Source organism: Onychostoma macrolepis, chromosome 13, assembly GCF_012432095.1.
Source record: "Onychostoma macrolepis isolate SWU-2019 chromosome 13, ASM1243209v1, whole genome shotgun sequence".
NCBI lineage: Eukaryota > Metazoa > Chordata > Actinopteri > Cypriniformes > Cyprinidae > Onychostoma > Onychostoma macrolepis.
Window position 1 is genome coordinate 28,432,283 of NC_081167.1, and position 26,824 is coordinate 28,459,106.

The 26,824-nt window shown below is 36.9% G+C and overlaps 2 protein-coding genes across 8 annotated transcripts in view; one reads left to right on the forward strand and one right to left on the reverse strand.

The window, feature by feature from the left end:
* The window catches only part of LOC131552732 (arginyl-tRNA--protein transferase 1), an 87,224-nt gene extending 82,428 nt beyond the window's left edge, over window positions 1-4,796 (reverse strand). For 3 of the 5 annotated variants that reach the window (XM_058796712.1, XM_058796710.1, XM_058796714.1), the window contains exon 1: window positions 3,791-3,946. In XM_058796712.1, coding sequence (XP_058652695.1) covers window positions 3,791-3,890 — 100 coding nt within the window. In that variant the 5' untranslated portion in view covers window positions 3,891-3,946. Of the gene's footprint in view, window positions 1-3,790; window positions 3,947-4,434 lie in introns of those variants that run through there. The other 2 variants (XM_058796715.1, XM_058796713.1) reach the window with 2 other exon arrangements.
* Window positions 4,797-5,223: 427 nt separating this feature from the next.
* The window catches only part of tmem63ba (transmembrane protein 63Ba), a 30,392-nt gene continuing 8,791 nt past the window's right edge, over window positions 5,224-26,824 (forward strand). Inside the window, exons 1-14 of one of the 3 annotated variants that reach the window (XM_058796707.1) lie at window positions 5,224-5,526; window positions 14,227-14,451; window positions 15,845-15,924; window positions 17,495-17,539; window positions 19,073-19,163; window positions 20,680-20,717; window positions 21,231-21,373; window positions 21,494-21,545; window positions 21,639-21,747; window positions 22,403-22,473; window positions 23,565-23,645; window positions 24,007-24,130; window positions 24,923-25,056; window positions 25,189-25,326. In XM_058796707.1, coding sequence (XP_058652690.1) covers window positions 14,257-14,451; window positions 15,845-15,924; window positions 17,495-17,539; window positions 19,073-19,163; window positions 20,680-20,717; window positions 21,231-21,373; window positions 21,494-21,545; window positions 21,639-21,747; window positions 22,403-22,473; window positions 23,565-23,645; window positions 24,007-24,130; window positions 24,923-25,056; window positions 25,189-25,326 — 1,301 coding nt within the window. In that variant the 5' untranslated portion in view covers window positions 5,224-5,526; window positions 14,227-14,256. The remainder of the gene's footprint in view (window positions 5,527-14,226; window positions 14,452-15,844; window positions 15,925-17,494; window positions 17,540-19,072; window positions 19,164-20,679; window positions 20,718-21,230; window positions 21,374-21,493; window positions 21,546-21,638; window positions 21,748-22,402; window positions 22,474-23,564; window positions 23,646-24,006; window positions 24,131-24,922; window positions 25,057-25,188; window positions 25,327-26,824) is intronic. The other 2 variants (XM_058796706.1, XM_058796708.1) reach the window with 2 other exon arrangements.

The following is a 26,824-nucleotide window of genomic DNA, read 5'->3' on the forward strand; positions in this document are numbered from 1 at the left end:
GCAGGCTGATATATAAAGGGTATAGGCTAAAATAATTATGTCACTTGAGACATATACATCCATTTTTATATAATTTTTTTTTTTACTGAAAATTAACAAAATATTTGAAAACAAAGTTAGGCTGTTGGTAGATTTTGGAAAGGTTTTGGACACAAGGGGGTGCTAATGCTTCTTTTAATCTGCTGAACAGGAAAGGTTAAGGCACAATCAGTTCACTTATTACTATTAAAAATCCTGTTCAGAGTTCACCATTTATTGATATTGAGCAATAATTAAATCTAAATCTTTCAATGCATGATATTTGTACATCAGACAATATTTGTATTGTTATTGTTTTGTTTTTACATTGAGGCATTGTTTTAAGCATCATGATGGATATTTTTGCAGATTTTTTGCTTTAATAATTTTCTTTTGTGTTTTTGTCATTTTTATTAGTTTTTGGTCTACATGAATATGTCTATGTAGTGTTATTGTTTATTATTTTTGCCACATCTTTTCTGTAATCTTGAGCTTTCCCTGTTCTTGAGCATGATTTATTCGAATAAGGTGGGAAAGTAAATAGTCTTTTAAAACATTGAACAAAGGAAGCAAATAGTTTTTGATGAATACATCTCCTAAATGTGAATGTAAATTAACAAGAAATGTATTAATACTTCCTGAATCCAGGCCAGTTAAAGCAGGCGCTCAATTTTGAGCTCTACAGGCCAGGCCGACAGTTCTCAGAACAAAAACAAACAGGCGATTCAATAGAACAGAACACGACACAATCCAGAAACAGCCATTAAGCGACTTCAGTCAGATCACCACAATAAAAACAACAAGAGCTTTGTTTTTACCTAACTTATCATACATTAATCTAACCAATACGAGGGCACTTGTTTTTCACCGCACAATAGCCCTTGATTTGGGTTTGAGGCAGATAAACAAACCCTAAAAAGGTGAATAATCACCTCAAACACAATGCATGATCTCCTCAATCAAAAAAAAAAAAAAGACATCACTGGCAAACAGTCCAGAGCACCACACAACAGTTAGCCTGTGCCCTGAAAAGACAGACCTCAGTACCCGAGCCACATCCTGTGCCAGTTAACCTGCAGTCTGATTTATTACTGCATCGCTGATTCAATACAATTTATTATCTACCGTTGATGAATTATAATAGTTAGGTGTTAATATTGTTATACGTGACAGTGCGAGTTGTGTGTGTGCATATTTTATCTGCCTCATCATTTTGAATGAGCAGCCAGTAACAGTTAAGCATAGACATTTCAAAATAAGAGTCCAGATGTATTTCATGGTTGTTTTGTTTATAATTAAAAGTTGAAAATTATTCATTAAGTACTTTTTTCCTGGTTGATACTGTTATTTTGGTTCCAAAATAAACTGTATCTAGCATTTAATAAACTTAAATTGTAATAAATGAAATGTCTCTTTATATTCATTGCACTCATGCAATCTATGCACTCATAACTTTGCAACAGAAGCATGTGTCTGACAAAGGATTCAGGCTGGGTGTCTTCTCTGGGTTAAGCATTAGCCCGGTATAATGCAATCTCATTGCATAAATTAGATTGGAGAGTGATGAAGTGAAAGGTTTAAGACAAGTCATTCAGCTCTATATACTTATGCCAGTCCTTAAGTCATCCAGCACCAGCTTTTCCTGCATTTCCACTAAGTGCTGATCTTTATGGTAACTGGTTAGTAGCCTATACTTTGCAAAGAAAAGTTACAGCTTTACACACAATGTTAGTTCATCCCAAAAAAGAGAGAAATCTATTGTTAAAAAGTCAAGGTGAAACCAAAATTGATCCCATTACTATTTCAGATTTATTGTTGCATTAGTGCACATTACACAAAAGAAGATGAATGTGCATCAGTGAATGCATTGCAGTCCAAGATAATGCATTAATGTCTTTAGCCCCGTTCATACAAAGAACAATAACTATAAAGATATAGTTTTAAAAATCGTTATCAATATTAAGAATAGCAGAGTTCACACCACAACTATAACGATAAAGCCACAGAGAAACTATATCTTTGGAATCACTTTCAGAACGATTTTTTCCGGCTGATGAACGATACAAACATTGACCGCCAATCAGAAAGCGACAGACGAGCGTGCGCTTAGAATAAACAGACGATATCGTTCGCTGGTGTGGATGCTAATATTGTTATCTTTATAGTAATCGTTCTTGGTGTGAATGGGGCTTTAGACTTATTGTGAATGATGAATTGGTTCATATTACTCAAAAAAAGTCTTCAAAAGCATCAAATTTTAATGCTGACTTTGAAAGGTTCAGGAACTTGCTTTCACTTTCAAATACTTTGGCTATCAGTTAAACTATTCTCCTACATGGCAGGATTGAAATGGGTCGTGGTAGCCTATCAGTTAAAGACAGAGCCCCCAAAGATGCGAAGAGTTACAGAGATCATCACCATTATGCAAGTCACTAAAATAGACAAAGCAAGTTACTTAGGATACCTGCCGGACTAAAGTATTCAAATGTCTCTTGACGGTCCCATCATGATGGCTTCCAGCCACGCCAGGATTAGCATCAGAGGCACGCTTCCTTCTTCCGGTTTTCCACATTATGTGGCATGGAACAGATTACCAGGATCAGATTATCTCCAGCACGTTCATTCATAGACAAGTTTGCCCCTTATTTATACCTAACTTTCCCACTATTACAACACTGCAGCCTCGCAATCCTTGTTCGTCTGCTTACGTCGCCACATTATGGTATGGTGTGGTATACCAAAAGTATGGTATATGTTCTAAAATTGACCAGACTTCTATCTAAACTGTAATATTGTAACTCTATAGTATAGGGTTTTCAAATTGCAAGCAGGGGCTGCAAGGGAGTGCTAGGGGGTCCAAGAGAAAACATGAAAAATGTCAAAATAAATAATTTACTAAATAAAATAGGAAAAGATTTAAAACAGATTAGATACAATCAAATAAGTTATCCAAAATTATATTAAAACACATAAATTATCAAACACTTAAATAATTTAATTAAATGCAATACTATAACAAGTAAAAAACATCATAATGTAACTTAAAAGAAACTAAATATTATAGACGTGATTATGATAATAATTTTTCATAGTATAACTTGGGCCTTTATGCAAGAAACTATATAGAAGCCTTTAAATTTTAACTTGGGTGATCCCTCACACAAGGATAATCTTTGGGGATCTGTGGCATCTAGAAGATTGCAAATTCATTATTTCATAACTCATTTAAACCTGTACTTGATTATTCAATTTGTATAAAATATGCACTTTATTATCATTTTGAATGCACTTGTTACAACCCACACAGTTCCTATAAAGATCTGGGCTGTTAAACCCATTGCAAAAGGATATGTCACTGGGCAGGGATGAACAAGCATGACCAGGCCTCTGCTATTCCTTCAAATCAAGAAATCATTTATATCTTCTCTGTTTTAAAAATACTCCTTTGAAGTTGCAAACTGACACATTTCGATGCGAGGAAACGTTTGGCTGACAGCTGACAAGGTCTACTTTCCACCGCAGATAATGAAACCATCGTGCTGTTTTTAATGGATTACACAATGAAATACTTTAAACAACCCGTTTGGAACTATATAACTAATACTTTAATATAATTAAGCGTCTCAACATTTCACAAATCATGCTTACCAGTTGATGAAACCGTTGAACGCTAGTCAAAACAGACTGAATCAAACCCGGCTTCCCTAAACTGTTCTGTCAATTGACTGCGGATTTACCACCAGCCATCGGTAACAGATTAACATCCACTCACCGTGTGAGAAATTGCCGTTTTCATGTTTACAGTAACCGCAACGATAGCCGTCATCTCCCCCGAAATACTCCACTATACTGTACGATCCACCCGCTGCCATTTCCACGCTCTCTCAGCAGCGCCCAGAAACATATTAAAAATGCACCCTACTATTGGAAAGGCCTTCTTCATGAATATTAATTACGCTGCATGACGTTCGCACAGTGCGCGTCTCTGATTGGTCTGAAATGCTGAAACCCCGCCGTTAGTAGGTGGGCGCTTGAAAAACTAAACACAATTATTAATATTAATGAGGTAACGTGATTGGACGTCCAAAATAATACACTGAATACAAGGAAGCAACGTCAGCAGAACACAATTAATATTAACGAATACAAAAAACGCAGTTTTACATGACCTGACCCAGGAAGCACTGATTTTTACCGTACATTTCCTGTTATGTTAAAAGCCCCCTAAAAAGCGAATAAAACATTTATGATTCAAAACTATCGTTTTGAACGCTTCCAAAATATTGTAGCTTGCCTTGTTCATATTCACAAAACTGACTGTACACGAAAATTATTTATTATTATTATTTATATAGTTATTGTGTTTTGCAATTTACTTTGTTTTGTGTGTACTTTATACAATGCAGCTTCACTTACCATATGAAGCTTTACCTCCTGCATTCCCACAGTAGCCACAGCGATATCCACACTTTACACCTTTGAGCTCCACTATGGAGTACATTTCCCGAGGGATCCGTCTTGCCGACGTCTATAATATATGCCATGCAAAACTATGACTCTGTAGTAATAAAAAGGTAACCCCCTGACTCGACAACGTTGGCAGTTTGTTTATGTGCAGCCAGTTCAAAACATCAGGCAACACGCAGGCTGTCGTGAAGTGTGATTCACATTTGTGCGTGTTATAAGTTAAACTAAAATTACATAAATGAAAACTAAATATCCTTAAAGGATCGAAAACGGCGAGATAGGACAGCTCTACAAAATAAGAACATGTTCGAAGGATTGGAGATGTTTTCATAGCCACTAGAGGGCGATACATGCAGTGTTGTGGAATGTATTATATCTTTATTCCCTTTAAAAATATATATATTTATAATTATTTTCTTATTTTTAAAAAAATACTTGGAATTTTATATGATTCATATTATTATAATATTTTGCACTTCTTTTGTTTTGTGTAGAACACGTTATTGTGTGTAAACAAAATCATCCCAATAAAGTACTTTAAATTAGACGTTTCCTCCTAACTTTAACAATAGATTACAAACTCATTTTAATTATAGCTGTGAGTAACAACCACCACCAGGTGGCAAAGTCGTTTAAAAGAACGACCGTGACCGAACAGTTACGGGAAAAAACGACTAAAACCGAACACCAACCGAGCGTGCGAAACAGACTTCGAAAGCTGAGCCGAACGCGACCGAAAGAATCCGAAGAGGGCCGAGCTTGGACGACGCCCCAGCTGGGAAACAGTTCGTGGGTTGCCTATCAACCGCTCATACACCGGCCCGACCCATCACAGCCATGCTAGGGCTTGTTGAGTATCAGTGTCGTACAGATGAGACACTAACTGAATGATGTACTAATCCTCGGCATTTTGTTTTTCCGAACACTATTAAATCGTTCTGAGGAAATACCGAACTGGAATTTTGAGATTATTACGGTTATTTCGGAATATTATTGAAGTAGCTAGCCGAGAGCTACTTTGGCTTTGACCACTGCGGCCAGGTGAGTTAGCTTAACTTGTACCATCTAAACTAACTAGTCTAAGCGTTGTCAGTCTGATCATTGTGTTGACTAATTTTAGTAGAACTAAACTAATACAAATGTCAGATAATTCAAACATGCTGATGAGAAATCACCCCACCTAAATGGCTAACAGTTCGGCTAGGTCGCATTAGCTGTAGCTAAATATTTAACTTTATACATAAGTGTTTTTAAATAGATAGATCGATGCATAATTAGTTGTTATATATCTTTAATAACGACTAAATACAGTAGTCTCACTCACAACCGGTTTATAGCTACCGTGGTTATTTTGATGTTAGTTGGCATGGGTAGATTAGCCTCCCCTTATGTAGCTGCAGCTGTTTTTCTAAAAGTCTAGTAAATGTTGATGGTATTTGCTGTGGTTATTAATATTGAGTTGGAGGTACTTGAGGTGATATGTGGCATAGCTAATCTGCCGATTAGTGTCAATCCTCCTCACCAGCATCATGACAGATTATGGTGTACTCCACTGACACACATTCTGATCCATCTGACTAGAATATGACTAGGGCTTTATGAAGGGATCTAAACCAAAGGTTATTTAATGTGTTTTTTTTGTTTGTTTTGTTTTTTTTTAATGTTGAATTTTAGCGTCTATAATTTTACATATGAAAACGAATATGAATACCGAATTAAACAGTTTAAAGCAGGGGGGTTGAAATTGGGGTCTGCAAGAAAATGTAAATAAATGAATAATAAAAACAAACTAAATCAACCATCAAGTAAATATGATAAAATAAAACATTTTATTGATTAAAATAAATAATTAATTTAACAGTGTAGTACTGTTATAGAGGGTAGAATAATAAGTAATAAAAACTAAATATTTTCAAAATAATATCTGACACATTTTTATAATTTTAATTTTACACAGCATGAATTGGGTCTTTATACATGGACATATATAGCTGAATATATAGTAATTATATGGCAGTCATGGCATTTAAAAGATGGAAAACCCCTGGTAAACACTGGGGGGGGGGTGGATAGAAGTTGTAAATAAAGTTATTAAAGTTTACCAGAGTGTGGTAAACAAAAAAAATATTATTTCAGTCTTTCTACTTCAAAATCTCATTTTGATTCAGTGTTACTTGCCATTTCTTTATAAATATTTGTCAAATTTACACTACTAGCAATTTCTGAAAAAAGAAAAAAAAAGTTTCACCACTAACATCTCAGTGTTGAGCGATCAGAAAAGCATGATATTGTAGTTATATGTTGTTTATTGTGTGTTTTGTGTACTAATTAGTTAATCTATGGCATGTTTCAGAACGAAATCACTTTTAACTGGCAGCATTTTACTTGTTTTGTGCCTTGAGTTTAACAAGTTGTTTATTAGTGTTCCACTGACTCTGTGATATGTTAAAACTTTACCAAAACCTTCAATCTGCCAAGTTTGATCATCCTGTGGCTAATTACACAGTTTCTGTTGTAGTAGCAGAAGGTTGCTCAATGTTTTCTCCTGCTGCTCTGTGATCCTTGCGTTTGGCCTCCGGCACAGCTTAGCGCAACGAAAATCAATATATTGAGCTCATGGATAAAGTTTTAAAACCGTTTCAGTGCATTTTAAAAGGATAAAGGCTTCACTCCAAGTTTAATATTGTCTCTGGAGTCAGAATGCAGTTTACCCTTTGGGCTTGGCTGCAGTTTATGAAATGAGGAGAATGTCAGATGTTACAAAGTTCCTTTCAACCAGGTCTTGTTCTGCAAAGCAACAACTGCTCCTGGGGCTCACCATATGTTCCGTTTGTCACACCCCACATCCAGTTTGCATGGTATAGCTCCCTGTGAGCACTAGTCACGTTGCCCTCAGGCTTTGGTTTATTTTATTAGTAGTTACTGGCAGTTACTGATATCAAGAGCCCAGAGCAAAAGACTGGCCATGCTCTATTTGCTGACTCAAATGAACACTTATTTACATTAGCACTGAATTCACTACATTTTGGAAGCATAAACGATTGTAATTTGTAAAAGACTGTAAAACGCTATGGTGAAATCCTGTCGGTTAATGGTACTACAGAGATATAAAATAATGTTACTCTTAATCATGGGATATAAAATACTGTTAAACGTGCAATTTTTGTTAACAGTGTTACAGTTGTTACAGTGGGGGACCCACATAATTTGACATTGCCAGAATTACCTGTAACACTTCACCTTTGATGCTTTCATTCATCATTTGGCTTTCTCTTTACCACCTGTGTTTTTAAGGTGTTTGTCAGTATCATAAAGGTACAAAATATATTATTGGTACTTTGGTTTATTAACATTATATCGGTAATCTGTCATTGATTGTTTTATTTATTTATCTTTTTTACCTAATTTGGTGTCTTTCTAAATCTGTCTTGTAAATCTGTCATGCTATATTATCAGCAAATCTTGGATTCAGTCTTTTTGTCAGTTTTTCTTTCAGTTAGCACAGGTTTTGTATTTCTTTTAGGAACTGATTGATTGTAGGCCTCACTGATCTGAGTTTATGCACCACAGTTTTAGAGTGGAAAACGTTTATGCAAGGTGCATAAACTCAAGGAGGCCTACGATCAGTCATTTCCTAAAAGAAATACAACACCTGTGCTAATCGAAAAAAACAAGTTGATAAAAGATTTCAATCAAGATTTGCTAATAATAAATAGGAGCATAATGGAAAAAAATATATAAGCAAGCAGTTGTCTTATAAGGCTGGACAGTTTTGACCAGGAACGCCACAAGTGTAATAAGGTGGGGAGAAAATCCCCAGAGAGCACAACAGTTAGTCCAATGCAATAGCATTAACTAGCATTTTGGTGAAAAAGAAAATCCTTGACTTTGCGACTAGCACAAGGGTAAATTAAAACTTTTGACTTCATATTGGTCAAAATGGCTAATTTCAGCTCATAAATTGCATTGGCCAATATTTCAATTTATCGTGGCTCTTCACAGTGCAATGTTTCAGAAAGACTTGTTGTCCGTCTCTGTAATACATTGCAGTTGCGTTGCAGAATTATCTCTGTTGTGTTGCTGTTGAGTTTTACCTATCAGAATTGATTCAACTGAAAAATGTTATCTATCGCACTCTTCCTATATCTATTTGTTTGGTTATATTTCAGTGTTTCTGAAATACTTCCAAGGTGTGTGATATCTGTGCAGCCATCAGCTTTCATCTGTCATTTCCTGTCCTATTTATTTGTACAGGGTTCACTGGACATTTAGATGATTGCTTGCAGAAACATGAGACACTAGATGAATACGTTCAGATCACACAGACGTAAGGTGTGTGTAGACATAAACGTATGAAAATGAAGTGCAGGTTAAAAATAAAGTAGTAAATAGGTCAGCACTGGATCAGGTAACACGTGGTAGATACAGGCAATAAAATTCAGTAGCAGTGATACTACAGGTAAAAAAAAAAAAGGAATAATTGTACTTGTATAACGCATTCCACTGGGGAAAAAAACTCTAGCGCAGTATTCCCTGGAAGACTGCTGATCATGTTTGTGAATTGGTATCATGTTGACCTTGGAAATGATGTTATAATATGTTATTTACAGCTCTGCTGCCAGTATTACTTCACTCTTGTAATGTGGTTAATGATCGACAGTTTCCTTTCACCTTGAGGCCAACAACCCCTGGAAAGAACAGATTATCAGAACGACACATATTTGTCCGTCTCATGAAAGCTAAACTCTGAAGTGTAATCCAGCAGGGCATGAAGGTGATGTATTTGTATGCACTGCAGAATGATAGTGTGGGAATCACTTGTTTGTTGGTTTTTACAGGCAGTAGCAGTTGTTTGAACTGATCCAAGGCCACTCGCTCATGATGTAACACTCCATTAAAAAGTAGCAAGGCTAATGTATTATTCACGGTTGTGCACCAATCAGAATTATATTACGCAAACACCACGAAGTTGGATGCAGAATTATAATGAAAACTTAAAAATGAATTCATATAACTTATAGTTTTTATTAATGTTTCATTTTTCAGAATGAATCACTCAAATATTACATTTCTAGAAACATTAAATGATCAGTGTTGATAAATGTTGTTAGTGTTTGAAATGCATTTAAATAGTATTTAACTTTGTATACATTTCACTATATTTAATTTTCACACTCCGATCATACTTAATTTCCCAATTTAAGCAAAATATTGTATATTTATATTTTACAGTATTCATTTTTATAAAGTTTGGCATCTAAACACAATGTGATCCATCTGACATTTTGTGGTGCTGTGTGGCAGAATTTAAACCACTTTTGATCATTTTGGTAATTGTTTTGACAATATTGAACATATTTTAGTGAACTACACTCTTAAAAATAAAGGTGCTTCACGATGCCATAGAATAACCTTCTTGTCTAAACGGTTCCATAAAGAACCTTTAACATCTGAAGAACGTTTCTGTTTCACAAAAGGTTCTTTGTGGTGAAAGAAGGTTCTTCTGATTATAAAAAGGTAAGAAAGAGATGGTTCTTTAAAGAAACTTTGACTGAATTGTTCTTTGTGGAACCAAAAATGGCATCGATGTGAAGAACCGTTTGAAGCACCTTTATTTTATAAGAGTGTATGCTAATATAATTTATTCTATACTCTCAGAAATAAAGGTACAAAAGCTGTCACTGGGGCGGTACCTTTTCAAAAGGTACACTTTTGTACCTATTAGGTTCAAATATGTACACTTTAAGCTTTTTTTACAGGAAAAAGCTTTCCTGTAGCTCAAATAGTAGAGCATGGCGCTAGCAACGCCAAGATCATGGGTTCGATTCCCAGGGAAAGCAAGAGCTGATAAAATGTAAAAACTGTAACTTGAATGCAATGTAAGTCGCTTTGGATAAAAGCGTCTGCCAAATGCATAAATGTAAATGTAAATGTAAGTACTAATATGTACCTTTAAGGTACCAAAATGGACCCTTTAGGTACAAACATGTACCTTTTGAAAAGGTACCGCCCCAGCGACAGCTTTTGTACCTTTATTTCTGAGAGTGTACATATCAGAGAATTAATATGCACAATTAACAAAAAGTAGCAAATCCTGTGTTGAACAGTAACTAACTACTTCTGTTGAGATACTCTGGAAAATTGTGATTAATTCAGTTTAATTACTTTCCCAGTCATTCCAGCATCATGTGATTTGTGGCCAATTTGATTCAAAGACAGACTTATGACTTAAATAGGAACCAGTTTTTTAAATTCCCGGTTTTACCCAACCCTGATATTAGTAAATGCTGCAGGTGTTGTGAACTTGTTTAGATCAATAATATTGGCCTGAGATGATGAACTTTTAACAGACACCACAATTCTGTTAAAGATCGTGTGAGCTTTGCTGAGCCGAGTCTAATGATACTTGCACAAATGAGGTCAGTGAGGCCGTGCTATAGATTAAGAGTTGCAGCAGCAGCGCTGGAGAATTGTTACATCATTTTTTTTTTATGCTGGTATTCTCATCTGCTCGAAAGTTCTTTACCCACATAGGAAGAAGACTAGAATATAATTTCTCTCCATTTCAAGAAAGTCCATTTGTTTAAAGTGCCCCTATTATGGGTTATGAAAGGTTCATATTTTGGTTTTGGGAGTCCCCAACAACAGGTTGACATGCATGCAAGGTCAAAAAACACTTTCATTGTCTTACAATATTTTTACCTTATTTGCTCCAAACCCCTCCTTTGCGTTACACTAATCTGCGGTGAGCTTTTAACGCTCCAAAAGCAGCACCTAGTGGCAAAGAATGAATTTGCATTTTCATTCAGACCAACACGAAAATCAAGTTTTCCCGGGTCTGCACGCGCAACTAGTAGGCGGGCAATATGCTAATGTTTCATGTTCACATCAACATGAAATGGCTTGGGATTAGTTTTAAAAATGACTCGTTTCAATGATTCAGAGTCAACTCTTTCTTTTGAGAGACAATAACTTTATACACGGTGCACTTTCAGTTTTAAAATTTTGCAGGATGTTTTCATTCACTTAGAGCTGTGTTACACACTGCATGAAAGGTCATTTTTAAAAATCCACAATAGGGGCACTTTAATCGATCATATGAAAGCAACGTCCTAAGCTAGATAAATAATTGAATAACAAACAAATCAGCAGTAGTTTGTAGTCTCGTCAAACTTGAGGTTAGAACTTTCAGTTCAGTTCAGAACTTAACAAGTGTCAGCATGTTATGGGAAGGCACGTGCTTTGCTGTAGTTTCCAGTGACCTGTTCAGAATCAGTTCTCTCATTGATCTGTTGACCACATTTTCAGACGTCTGGAAAACAGTTGAAAGAGTAGCAATCTATCAGCGCTCAGACTTACGACATCAGGATGCTTTCAACATGAGGCCTTCACAGATCTTACTTAGACTGTTGGCTGTCAGACTCAGATGGAGCGCTGCTCAACAGTATGTGTTTTGAATACGCGATGCCAGGAAATCACAAGATCTGTCCGTGTGGCAGCAGGCCTAATTGACCGTAAATAAAGAAGGGCTCTCTGTGAATGGTTCTCTGTAATATGGATCATTTGCAACCTGATGCTTTTATTAGAGCTTGGCTGTCACAAGCTTGTAACGTTTTCTGTCATGCGCTGTTTGTTTTCATGACTCGGCATTAGCATTGAGTTCAGAAGAACAGCAGCGGGGTGGATGTCCCAGCCATCTGTCCCAAAGCCTCCTAGAGACCCTAGTCTGACGTCTACAGGCAAGACAGTATGAACCGTTCGATGGCTGCCAAAGGGAATGCATTGACATTTGCGATTTATTAAATCCATTTAACATGCTTGAATTTATGCGTCTTGATAATCTAATTTGATGTTCCAACTGTTTGATTCTGTTTAGTGTGATTAAGTGCGCCAGTAACAATTGCAGAAGTTGGATTTTCCCATGGGGATTTTATAAAAACCTTTGTGTAGGATATATTTAGTCCACACCAACGCACAATATCGTTCTGTATATTATAAATGTGCACTGCAGTTTCGTTGTCCCCTTTAAATGTTTGAGCTCTTGGAAGTAAAATGTTTTCTGATTGGCTGTCAATGTTTTTCTCGTCATTGTTGTTATCATTATAGTTATGGTGTGTGGTATAGTTATATGCAGTCCTAGAATTAAAGCAAGTATTAAAACTTTAGTTATTGTCATTGGTGTAAATAGACCTTTAAAAGCCATGAACCAAATCAACCAGCTGCAAAATGAAGAAGAAAAAAAATTGTTTGAGACTGACTTACATCATTTGCAGTCCTTAATGGGAGTGGGTGGATCTAAAGTGTTGTTTTGGTGCTATTTGTTTGTCAAAATTCTCTGATTGGTGGAAATGTAGGCTAGTTTTTCACCAACCAGGAACTCTGCCGAGTGCTTACTTTCCTTGAGTTATCAGAAATGAAATGATGTCAAAGATGATATGCTTATGACTGACCTCACCTACAGCTGGTTTGGCACAGAACTTGGTTTGTTACGAAACTCAGCATGTGACTTTCTCTCCCCCATCACCCTTATATGCTGTATTTATTTTCCATTGGAAAAGACAAGAGTCCTGCTGTCACGGTTAACATAACCTTGGTTCTGACATTGATCCACACTGGACAGCCCTTGTATGTGTATGTTGCATTGCATTCTTTGTGCATTAGAAAATGTAGCTACAAATGACCAGCGGATTAAACATTAAATGCAGACACCAGCTCATATTAACCCCACCTAATTGGATTGCATACTTAAAGCATCATTATCTTAGCATCGAGATACTAATAAGAATGTTTTATTTTTTATTTATTATTCTTTTGTTGTGTTTTTGCTTATTGTATTTTAATGTTTTATACATTTTCATTTTCATTTTCATTTTTTTTTTTTATGGGGCTTTTTAGACTGGAAAAAGGGAAAAGCACATCAACATCAACAAAACCAATTCTTTTAATATTTGAATTATTATTAAATATTTGAAATATACAGTACTAGTTGGCAATTTCACACTGTTTGCTTAGGAAGAACTTGTTACAGTTGGCTTCAGAGAGACAGCTTAAGCTGACTGACCTCTGTTTGTCCATTGTCAAGTCGTTTCGAGGCTGATCTCACTGTAGGAGGAATATAGATGTGTCTGTGTTGAGTCAGCGGCAGCATGCCAGAGCACAGCACGCACAGTCTTGGAGGTCCACAAATCTGTTTTCGTGCAGTTGCATAATTCGCTAAGTCACACCTATAGACACAGCGCTGATTTATTATACTGAGCTGCGACTGCTGATGTGTGTTGTTTTCTCTGCATTCTCTCATAGGTTACCAGGACCGGTCTTTCCTGTCTGATTATTTCCAAAACCGTTCTCTTTACTTTCAGACGAAAGCATGAGCCAGATTCATTGTTTGTTTTTAATTTAGCCTTTTTGATCTTTAAATATGCTAGCTCAGCTCTGTAATTCTCTATGAAATCTGAATTCTATAAGCCATTTCTTAAGTAGTTCACCTAAAATGACAATACTGTTATCATTTACTCGCCCTCACGTTGTTCCAAATTTCTGTAACTTACTTTCTTCTGTACAACGCAAAAGATGGCAAGACTCGTCCAATGAAAGTGGGCTATTTTTTTTTCCATTACACATAAAGACCCCATGTGATCAAAAATAGAGCTTGGGGTCATCCATATGCTGGTAATGGTATACCCCTAAAAAATTCACTTTTAAAATACACATCATCATGCTCTACATCTTGTCTCCTTACAGGCAGAGTTTCAGTATGCAGCTGTATTGAGGATGCTGGCTGTCTTAGCTTTGCTCATGATGGCTACGACCAGTGAAGCGGAGATCTGCCAAGGCACTGAGAACTGCTCCAACCCCAATGGCTCCAAGGACTTTTGCTATTCGGCCCGGATCCGCAGCACCGTGCTCCAGGGCCTGCCCTTCGGAGGAGTGCCCACCGTACTCGCCCTTGACTTCATGTGCTTCTTGGTGCGCATCACAAGTTTACAATTTTCAGTTGTTCATTTGCCAGGAGTTTGTCATTCAAAGTCAACATGGAATCGGTCTTTATTCCCTTTACTTTCTTAATACCTGTTCCTGGTCTTATGCACGATTCAGGCTTTTTTTCTTCAATGTTAACCCATTGTAAAATAGAGGTTTAGTCATTGTTATAGGTTGTCGTAGGTAATGGACTTCTTAATAGGATATCCAACACCATTAGGAAGGAAAACACAGTTTATTCTGGCAGGGCTGGGCGATGACAATAATTATCGCGATACCATTTTCCTCGATTAAATGATGACAAGTTCGATAAAATGTTTATGTACCAAAAGCAGAACGAAACGGCGTTGCTCGGCTTAAAGTTCAAACTGCAGCGCAGCACGAGCTTACTAGAGCAGATGCGTTTACGCGCTGAAGAGTCTCAGTCACACGACCACTAAACAGCGCTGTGAGATCCAGTGTTCGAATTCAGCAAAGAACACAAATGACTCAGTGATTTAAACTAGTTTAAAGCCAGATGAAACAGCGCTGACAGACAGGAGAAACACTGTGTGCAACAATACAGTCAGATTGTGATAATTATCGATATTGATTGATAGAAAAATATTTTGTTATCTTTTTTTTTTGGCCATATCGCCCAGCCCTATTTTCTGCTATGGAACACCTGCTTTTCACAATTCAATAAGTTGCCAATAGCAAAGTAAAGGTTGTTGACTTTAAAATGAAAACGGACACTCAATGAGCAGCACCTTCACAATGTTGCTTTCCAAAGCCTTCATCTTCCCCGCTTCTCTCTGGTTCAATGAGCTGCCAACCTCCACCCAAATGCTAAAACCATCACAACTGTCAAGAAGCAGTTAAAGACGCACCTTTTCTTCCGGCACTTAACCACTCCACAACTCTGAACCAAAAAATCCTTTTCTTTCTCTTCTGTACATTTCTCCTCTGCTCTAGTTTCTTTCCTAATCCAGCGATCTAATAAACGTAGTATCGTATACTGAGAATATTGCTGGTTGTGTGACAATGTGCTTATGCTCCTCTATTTTAAGTCACTTTGAATAAATGCATAATGTATTGCGTTAATAAACAAGTGGCTGAGGATGCGTAAAACTGTATTAAATTCAGTGGACATCAGCAGAGCTTTCTGTGAAATTCTGCAGGCCTTTATTGTCCACAAAGCACATATTTCAGATAATTTTGGGCCTCAGAAAAAATCAGCTATGTTCTTGTTTTCCTGCGGTTCTACATTTTAGCACTTTAGGAGTGTGTGTTTCATAAATGTCACATATTTGTAGTGCTGTGAACAGGGATTTGCATTTGTATGCATGTGTGGAATGAGATGTGAATTTGATTGTGTAACGTGGATATTCTGTGTCTCTAGGTGCTGCTATGTGTGTTCTCTGTTTTGAGGAAGGTGGCTTGGGATTACGGGCGTCTTGCACTGGTCTCTGATGCCGACAGGTAAAAATTAATAGTAGATTTCTAATTTTCTAATATACAATTTTAAATAAAAAGTAGTTTACCATTTCGCATGTAGACCTGTTCTGACTGGAATTACTGTAATGTGCAATAATTCTAATTTGCATTACCGTAATATAAAAAAAAGTTATTTTTATTAATGTACAATAAAAAAAAAAATATAAAACTGTCACGACTGCACCGTTACAGCCGTATTCCCAGTGTGTCATACTGCGGCCTCAGCTGGCTGCATTATCACAGCATGCTCTTGGCCCCAATATAACCCCAAACAAACACTCATCTTTCCTGCACTGAGTAACATTTTGTGAAATCGTCAGACTATATATACTGTTTGGACAAGACCTCTGATTAGGCGAAATAAAAAAGAAAATGCGTTTCTTGCGTTTAACACTGCAAGCCATCAGCATGATTTCAGCAGCTGCATAATGGGTTTAGCTAATGGATTGGTTGTACAGGTCTGAAGCTTCTACCTTTCCAAAAGCTCAGCCAGTCTTACTCGATTAGTAATATGACCATGCCTTTCAATCACACTCACATTCTTCGATTTGAAAACTGGTTTGACCGGCATGTAAGTGCACAAGAGATTATGTTTAAGGGAGATCTGATTATATTCCGGGCATCTCAAACATAATTTTTGTCCTGTCAGATCCAACAGTCACATTTTTACTAGGCAGATGCAAAAGCTGCTCTCGATGTTTCGAGCTAGCACATCTATTTAAAAAAAAAAAGAAAAAAAAAAGTCATGATTCAGCTCGAGTCAGATCCACTCACTATACTTTAAGACCAAGTCTACAGTGGCATCTAGCCATTTTTAAGGATTATTTAAGGAGGCGTCAACCCTTAAATAAATGTAATGGGTTTTTGTGTGTACCCACCCAACATTTATTGATCTGTTTTGAACATTTACTTCCATAAACATTTCCCTGAATTACAACACGTACGTTATGACTTCCCAGTTCTCTATTTAAATGTCATAAAAGTTTCAGAGTGAATCCCTGAAAAGTACATTTTTAATGAATAATTCAACAGTTAATTACTGCACTTCCACCATTGTTATTACATGAGTTTGTCCCAAGGCATTTTCCTAGTTTTCGTGCCTAAAACATGCTTTGGTGTAGAACTGTTTCCTTATGTGACACATTAATCTTGCTTACAAACAGGTAAAGCTGACATTACTAGTTTGAAAGTGTGAAGTTTGTGGTGAAGTAATGTGGAACTGTAAAGCTGTCAACAAACCTGGAGCTACGTGCTATTTGCTACAGCTCTTATCACTAAACTAAACTAAAACTACTCATTCTTATATATTTTTGTGTTTCATTTTGTTTTATAATGAAAAAGAAAACAGGGTCACGTGCTAAATGCAAAATCACTAAATGCAATTTAGATTTGATTTGATTACATGTAATAACTTGCATGGGCCAAGGAAAATGTTGAATTGCTAGTGTCATTGCATCTCAGCTGAGTAATAATATGTTCTTCGTCAAAATGAATGATATCATATTTTGACTAATTCCTGTTAAGCATGAACTTGAAGAATTTTTTTTTCCCTCAGCCGTAGGCGGAATCAGCACTATCAACGTCTGGACGAGCAGGAATAGTATGTGTTGGTTTTAAACTTCATCTCTCTCTTCCAAGGACTCCTTGTGTCTGCTTTTTGAATTTACCCTCTGGCATTTCTTCTGCTGTGTGCTTTATCGGGAGAATTTGGGGTGAACTTGTTTACTGTGTACTGTTTCTAACTCGTTTTACTTCTTTCTATTGTCCTTTTTTTAAAATGACTTCCTTCCTAGAGTCCATTGGTTGAGGGTTTCTCAAGATACTCATCACATTTACCTGAACTAATCAATATAATTGTGTTTCTTATGCATTGGTGTCTTTTAAAGGTGAATTGTGTCATTTCTGCACCAAACGAAATTGTACAAGTTTCCAAACAGATTTCCTAAACTCACCTACCACATTTTCTCATCCCCGTCTTCCAGATAAACAGATACTCCTGTCCCAAACTCACAGCAGAAGTTGGACCTCTCTAAAACAAACAGAGCAATGTTTTGCAAGTGTTAAACTGCACATGGTTTACTTATAGTTTCTCTGCATGTTAAACTGCAAAAACGACACACTTCACCATTAAATAATATGTTTTCGTTCCTTTAAGCGTGCATTTTCTGGCCAGGGTCTTAGCACCCTATAGGTCGCACAGGGAAGAGGCTTACAGGGAGAGGTAAAACATCCTGTGGTGGCATAGAAAACCCCTGTGTAACTGGAAGATCTAGTTTTGATGGATACCTGTGATTTGTCCAGTGACTGTTTTCGTCAGTTGACAAATGGATAGGATTGATAATTATTCCAAGTGCCCTGTAGAAGTGTTCCTATAGAATCAGTCCAAATGTTTGTGAATATTGTAGCCTGAGAATAACACATACATTGGCCCCAATAAAACGTGTGTATGCCAATGCTTTAGATGGCAAACTATCAAAGGAAATGGCATTGTCAATTTTATTTTAAAGAGAGCACAAGCACACTTTTAAGCTAAATACAGTTGATATTTTAGTTCATACTATATGAAGTGTGGCTTTTGGAGGCCACTGTATCATCCAGTCAAATTAAAATTAGTGTCTCTGTCCAGTTCTTGATGAGTTTTTCTCTGTTTAACACACTCTGGCTCTAATCAACTCTAAATGTATGCTTTACTCTCTGCATGTTCTTCTCCTTTCTAGGTTTACTGCAGTCTCTTTGTGAACAGTTTGTGTGCAATGCCTCTCATCAACTGCTAATGCTAACTCTGTGTTTGAGTTTTCCACACAGTCACTTTTTGCGGCATGCCTGACATGTGGTTAGCATTGGTATGGCCTGATGTAGCTGGAGTAATCTGAGCTTGGAAGGCCTAGCAGTGCCCATCACTTATTAATAAGCTGACTTCGAATGGCCCCTGTGAAGATGCTAAGATAAAGTTAACAATTATTAAAAGAAATTTTGTAATTTACTCAGCCTTACGTTTTTTCCAAAATCTACAATCCCTGATTCAAAAAACTGCTGAATGAAGTGGCATGCCATTAAGTGACTGTACACTTCTGTGTTAGCTTGCGTGCTGTGCTCTGAGGGCACGTGTTTGATAATGTGTGTTTGTGTTCAGTGTGGCCTCCGCCATGCAGACGCCTGCTGACTCCCGATACGAGCGTCTCACCTCTGTGTCCAGCTCGGTCGACTTTGACCAAAGGGACAACGTAAGTAGCTTGCAAGGTCATTAATGTGGATGCCTATGGCTATGTTCAGAATGGAATACTAGCATCCTTTAATTTTACACTGCATTCTCCCTGCAATGTTACAACATGTATGTAAAACAGCATTCGGTATGGGACAGTGGGCACCAAAGTGTAATTTGTTACATAGTGACATTCTAGAATAATCAACATACAGTATTAAACACATTAGATATTCAATGCACATTACTAAATAGTAAAATGATCCTGTGTAAATGCCTATTCACACCAAGAACTAACTATAAAGATAACTAAAACGATAACACACACCAAGACGCAACATTCTGTTTATCATGCTGCAGTTATGTCATCTGTCACCTTAAATCTTCAAGCACTTTAAAGCTAAGTGGATTCTGATTCACTGGAAATATTTTTATCATTCATCAGTTACCGTAGAAAAATAAGTTCTGAAAGTGATTCTAATGATATTGTTCCTTTGTCCTTATTAGGGTTATTATCATTAATTAAATGTTTGACATGTTTAACATGTTTGTTACAAGTCATTTCATTTCAGTTAAAGGTTTATTTCAGCTAGTTGCCAATGCATAATTTCTCATTTTCCTTTAGTTTAACTTAAAGTACTAAGATAACAAACTAAAATTGAAATAAAAATTAAGACTAATATGGACATATTTATTTAAATTTTAAAAAATGATAAAAACACACAAAATTACAAACATACTAATTACTCAAATGAAAAAGGAAAACACAAAAATAAAAACTAATTCAAAATATTTATTAAAACTATAATAGTAGGTCAGTAATGCTGAAGTAACACTGACTTATTTGTATAGTTATGTAAGGGTGTGGACTTCCCTATTCACATAGAATTAGAATGGCTATTAAAACTTTATAGATACTGTAACTATTATCATACTTGTTGTGTACAGACCTTAAGGCTATATCTGCAGTGCTCTTTATGTGAAGGTCAAAGCAGCACTTGACAAGTTGAGAGGTGCAAGCCCTGGCATGAGTCATTTGAGATCATTCTCTAAATAGAAGATGAACTTGAGCACATTACATCATCCAGGTTTCTGTCCATGTAGAAAATATGCATATTGTTCACAGTATACATACATACTACAAAAGCAGTAAAGGTGCTGTAAAAGTTTGCCATTCTGAACATACCCTTTGTCTTCCTTGCACACATATTCACTCATGTTCACACAGTTTGAAAAGCCTACGCAGAAAGTATTTCTTGTCCTCTACTATAGCTCTATCCCCCTTAATGCACACACACCTGTGGATTTCATAATAGCACACACAACGCCTTTTGACAGCCATTTGTTTGCCTCTCCCTTCCCTGCTGTGATCCGGAATAACTGCACTTATGTAAACTGGTGTCACGTGCACCCACACAGCTTCTAACAACTCCTCAAACTGCATTAGAGACTGTTAATGTCCCTGAATGTGGAGGTGACTGACAGACAACGGTTAGAGTGCGTTGAATGTGATGTTCTTTTCTTTGTCTCTGTAATAGGGCTTCTGTTCCTGGCTAACCGCCATCTTCAGGATAAAGTGAGTCCTTTCTGCTTTTACTTAATGAACACACTGTAACTACTAAAGTGAAGTCTTCCTGATTATTCCCACTATGCTAAAACAACTCGTTCCAAAATAACTGGATTGCTGATCACAAAACCCGCGGTACATTATAACCACATTTACATGTCAGCAGTTCCCAGGGTCCTTTTCAAATTAGAAGGAATAAGGAAGATTTCAGTTCAATTTCAGTTTCAGTTGTCATCTAAGAAGATTATATCATATTGTTTTTATACAAATAATTTATACAATATTTTCTCTGCTATGCACTATAATCAGAGTTTCATCATTTTATTTCAATTTTTTATTTTTATTTTTTTTAGTTATGATAATGGTAAATGTAAAAAGCAAAAACATTACAGTTGGGTTTAAATGTAAGGTATATTGCTTCATGAAAATGGTATTTACCCATCATTCAAATGAAGTCTGAATGAAATGACATCTGGCTAAAAATGTTAATGTGATACTGACATCTCTCTCTCGCTCTTACAGAGATGACGAGATCAGGGAGAAGTGTGGGGAGGATTCTGTGCACTACCTCTCATTCCAGCGGCACATCATTGGTCTGTTGGTAGTGGTCGGCGTGCTCTCCGTGGGCATCGTCCTGCCCGTCAACTTCTCAGGAGACCTATTAGGTGAGTCAAAAAAGTTTGAGAAAGAGTCATCTAGGATTACACATCTGAACGCAGCCGTTTGAGTTTTGCTTCCCGTAGTTTATATGACTAAAGACTCCCTATGATCTTCTCTTCCTGCAGAAGATAATGCCTACAGTTTTGGGCGAACTACAATAGCCAACTTAAAATCTGGGTAAGCCCGGGTAATATCTGTGACACTGATAACTGATTACTCTTGAATGACTGTTGATGAATGAATCATCCCTTTGTTTTCGCTCTCTTTCAGTAATAACCTGCTGTGGCTGCACACTACGTTTGCCTTCTTCTATCTGTTACTGACTGTGTACAGCATGAGAAGACACACATCAAAGATGCACTACAAAGAGGACGACTTGGTGAGCAGAGACAACTTCATCCAAAACATTGCACAGAAATGTTCAATACAAGTTCCTATCTACAGCATATTTGGCATAATGTCCTTAACCACATAAAATAATCATAACTTATGAGTATCACATTTCTGATTTTAAGCCCTCCAGAATGTTTTACCTCAGTTGTAAGTGCCTTACAGTAACCACAGTTTGTATTGAACCAGGAACATTCCTTTATTTTGAGATTTTGACTTAAACCCACATTCATCATTACTCAAATATTTCACTTTCTACCTGAGAGAGTGAGCTGTGATCCTTAGAGTAAACATCCCACTGCAACCCACTTTACTTGCACAATCTAGCATATTTTGGAGTGATATTTTCAATGAAAAATTAAGGTTGGGTATTCATTTTATCCACTGGGAATTGAAAGAGGGGTTGAAAAATAAGAGGTTGGTGATGATGAAGTTGTTCCAGTGGCATGTTACATTTCGATGAAAGATTACAAAGAAATAAAATTGATGAATCATCAAACAATGTAAACCTGGCCTGTTATTTAATACATTTTAACATTGCAAACTGTCTCTTCACAGACTCATATTTTGAGTCAAATGAAATATGTCCCTCCTGACTAAGGTCCATAAATTAACTGATGTCTCCAAAATGTCTCTATTCACAGGTGAAACGCACTTTATTCATTAACGGGATCGCAAAATATGCAGAAGAGAGTCAAATAAAGCAGCATTTTGAGTAAGTTCTTGCTTTTTGTCACAATGTTAATTAGGATCTGCCTTCTCACCATCTGTAAGGGTAAAGTGTGTATGACTTGCTTTCCTTAGTTGAACATTACAATTAAATAATTTGATAGCTAAATGTCTAATCCATGTCAATGGGGTCCAATGTTTGTTGGACCATTTGTTGGATATTCTTTTGTGTTCTGCAGTTCAAGTCAGTCATGAGGGAGAGTAAATGATGACAGAATTTAAATTTTTAGGTGGACTATCCCTTTAAGAGTTCCCAGTCCACACAGTAAATTGACAATGACCAACTTTAATTGGATCTAAAGTGATCATGTGGCTAAAAGATGCTCAGTGTGTCCATCTAGTTTATCTAATCCCATTTACTGCTAAAGAATGTGTGGGGACAATACATGTCTTTAACTTCTTCTGGGTCAAGGATTTCTTGAACAAGACTGTGGGGCCAAAGTGACCGCCAAACCAATTGAGACAGAGAAAGCAGGATGTGTAGATAGAGGACAAAGAGGAAGAATAGAACAAACACAAAAGAGAGCAGAACGGATATGAGTCTCACAGACGTTTCAAAGCATATTGCAGTCTGTCCTACTGCAGCCAACTGGGAAAAGAGTCATCAGTCCTTTAGACTCCCACAGACCTATTACTTTAGGATGGATGGAAATTTTGACATTAAAGTGTACACATTATATTCCACTAATGTCTTCGGTGTTGTGTGTACATCGTCTCAAAGAGGCTGCTGTGTCATTATTTAAAAAGCTTACCAATTTGTTGCATGCCAGTCTTCTATTTTGGTACTATTGATTTTAGATTTACCCACGCTTATGCATCACATAAAAAGAAACAGTGGTTGGTCATTTTACATATTGGTCAGTTTCTTCCTGTCTAAGCGAGCCATTCTTGGCTTGCATGAAGTATAGTGCGCGCCAGACAATACTGAAGGCTGGCTCCTGCAAGACTATCAACACTGTGTTCCAGTGCCAGGTTAAAAGAGAAAGTGGCAAATAGCAGAACTATTTCCTGTCCCCCTCATGGGAGTCCTGTCTCTTACACTTTTTTTCTCCTTTTCATCTTTGTGTTAATATCCAGGAAAGCATATGAAAACTGCATGGTTCTGGATGCTCGCATTTGTTACGACGTTGCCAGGCTTATGTCCCTGGAGTCTGAAAGGTACACATTTTACAAGCCTAGATTAGACAAGTTTTAGTCACTATTTTAAATACTGTTCACAAGGATCTTTCTATGAATAAGGTACAGATTTGTATTTTATGTGTTTATATTTTCATGTTTAATAATGTACATTGCTACGAAATTACAATCACCCAAACCTTGGTTGTAAACCACATTGCAAAATGACTCCTTTTATATTTATTTTGACCTCCTGAGGTCAAACTAAACAGTATTTTCTGATAAACATTCTGCTTTCACTGACCTTTTGTTGAAAAAGAACTGAAATTTGTTTCATGGAAACGTTAGAAAGTAAACTTAGAAATCAGACTCAATTCAATGTTCTTGACTTTGTCTTCTTCAGGAAAAAGACAGAACGCAGCAAAAAGTTCTACACAGACCTGATGGCCAAGGAGCACATCCCCACTATGATTAACCCCAAACCCTGCGGCCACCTCTGCTGCTGCATCATCGCGGGCTGCGAGCAGGTCAGATCATATGCATCGTAACCTCTCAGGTTTCCACTCAATGGGTTTTGAAGAATAGCAGGTATCTAGATCCCTCATTAGTAAAAGAATCCTCATGAATTTCACTTGACATTCAAATGTAAATCATGAATGCATGAACTGTCTTCAGGAATACACAGCGTTTTCCCATCAGACACGCAGTCAGAATGTCACATCCTCTGTCTTGCGTACTTCCTGTAGTTCCGCTTCATCGTATTTACAGTCAGGATGATATACGCTCTGCTGCTGTGAGACATGTTCAACATCAGCACGGGATTATTCAGCAGCTCCCAAGTGTCCTCATTAGATAAACAGGCTTCCAGTTTGTCACTAGAGGCATTTTTCTGTAGCTCTTTATTTCCCCCTGCTGGACTATGGCTGTAATGCCGACTGCTGGAAAAAACAAGCTCTTAACTTGCAGGCGTACAAAGCTTTAAATAGAGGGTTTGTTGCTTAATGGTTTAATTAAATCGTGGAAAAGTAACAGAATTCAAAAAAAGAAAAAACACTTGCAATTGTATTCAGAGGCCCAAATTGAGCAAAAATATGCAATTTGGTGCAGATGTTGATATGTATATGGCCAAAAAGTAAGATGAAATTCTGATAGCTTGTAACGTAAATCAGTGAGATCTTTATAACCGCCACAAGACATATCTAGAGACCAGAATATCATACATACTCTAATTGCAAATTTTTATTTCATGTGGTCTTTAAAACAGATAATGCATTTTAGTATTGATGTCTAACTTGTGCAATGTTAATCCATTGTTGTAGGAAGATGCTGTGAACTACTACACTAAGCTTGAGGGCAAACTGAAGGAAGAATACAGAAAAGAACGAGAAAAAGTCAACACTAAACCTCTGGGAATGGCTTTTGTTACCTTCCAGAATGAAGCAACGACCGCCCTGTAAGTCAAATTTCTCATGAATATTATGATAATTCAGTTTCATGGTATTACCTTCTGATACGATCATGTTACCATCACTATACTTTTAACAGAATGAGAAAAATATTAATATCTGTGTTTTCCCCTTCGCAGCATCTTGAAAGATTTTAACGCATGTCAGTGTCATGGCTGTCACTGTCGACGAGAGCCAAAGTGCTCCCCCTTCAGCAACCTCCTCAGCACGAACAACTGGACAGTCACATACGCTCCAGATCCACAGAATGTTTACTGGTAACCTCTTCATCCTAAATCTCATGAATTCATTATGATCCTAGTCTCAGAGCTAGACTTCAGGCATAAACCGGAATCCACTTTGTTGTTTATACTGGCCAAGAAATACCCACTTAGACAGGGAGAGACTGACCACAGTTCATCAGTGATACCACAATATAATTCATACTATTGTTATTTATATGACTGACTAAAGCCGGGCTCACACTGTGATTTTTTTTTTTTTATTTATTTATTTTTTTTTTGTAAAAGTCCTTTAGGATTGTACTTGTCAGACTGTACGAACATGATGATCATGTCATACTATGGGATCTCAGTTGTCATTAATGTCAGACTGTACGACAGTCAAGACGAGTTAAAAACGGGTGCGCGCAAGAAAACTTGTCTGGAGTTTTACATTATCAACCCATACACGTCCAGTGACTGCGAACTTCATTGCACGCGAGACCAAAATGTTGGCTGTCATGAAAAGTATATGAACGGCGGCAATACCGGCGTATTTAAGAAGAATAGTGTATGCATTCATACACACCCACATGAAAACAGCGGCGCAACCAGTGTTTATATAAAAAAGAAACATATCAGAAGAATTCTGTGAGTGGAGGACAGGAGCGCTGGAGTTTATTGCTGATAGAATAATTCTCTAGCATTAATTCTGCTCATAGCTTGCCTTGAAAAACGGAGACAGTTTGATATTCGTCGTAGGGGTAGTCACACTGCAGGACTGTGCACCAAATCTTTTGACACTGCCAGAATTTCGTCGGAGGTGAGCCTAGGATTATAAGAATCTTTTAGGATTTTTAAAATTTGTCCCAGACGACCAAATCGTGGCCAAAATCGCACAATGTGAGCCGGGCTTAAGGCAGTCATTTTTTATGCAATATGCATTAGACTGCACAGATCTGTGAACTGTTTTTGGAGACAATCATTAAGTCAAATTTATTTATACAGAGCTTCTCATAATGCACATTGTTTTAAAGTAGATTTACAAAAAATCATGATGTTAATGTTTATAATATCATGCCTTACAGTCGCATTTCGCAGATTAGAGCCATGCGATTTAATATAGTTTACATTTTGTGATGAAACAAGTAATCAAGCAGTTAAGATTTGCTATAAAGTATACTGGCCTGTACAAGCATACTGCATGTATGTGGATAAAGTTGTACATACATATATATTCAACTTTATATAAAGAGCTGGGCAATAATGTAATAACATTTTGTGACAAAATTTAAAAACAGGCAGGTAAGATTTAATAGATAGTATGTATTGTTTTTATGCGAGTGAACTATATGTATGCAAAAATAAGTTGTGTATATGCAGTGCACAGCATAAATGAGTACACACCCTCTAATACTTAACAAATTCAGCAATTACTCTTTACTTGGATGACATGTTTGGGTTCTATGGAGATATAATGTTCCAACAAACCTGCTTGATCAGTTACCAAAGAAGAATGTCAAAATTATTCAGCAAAATAAGATTTTCTTATCAA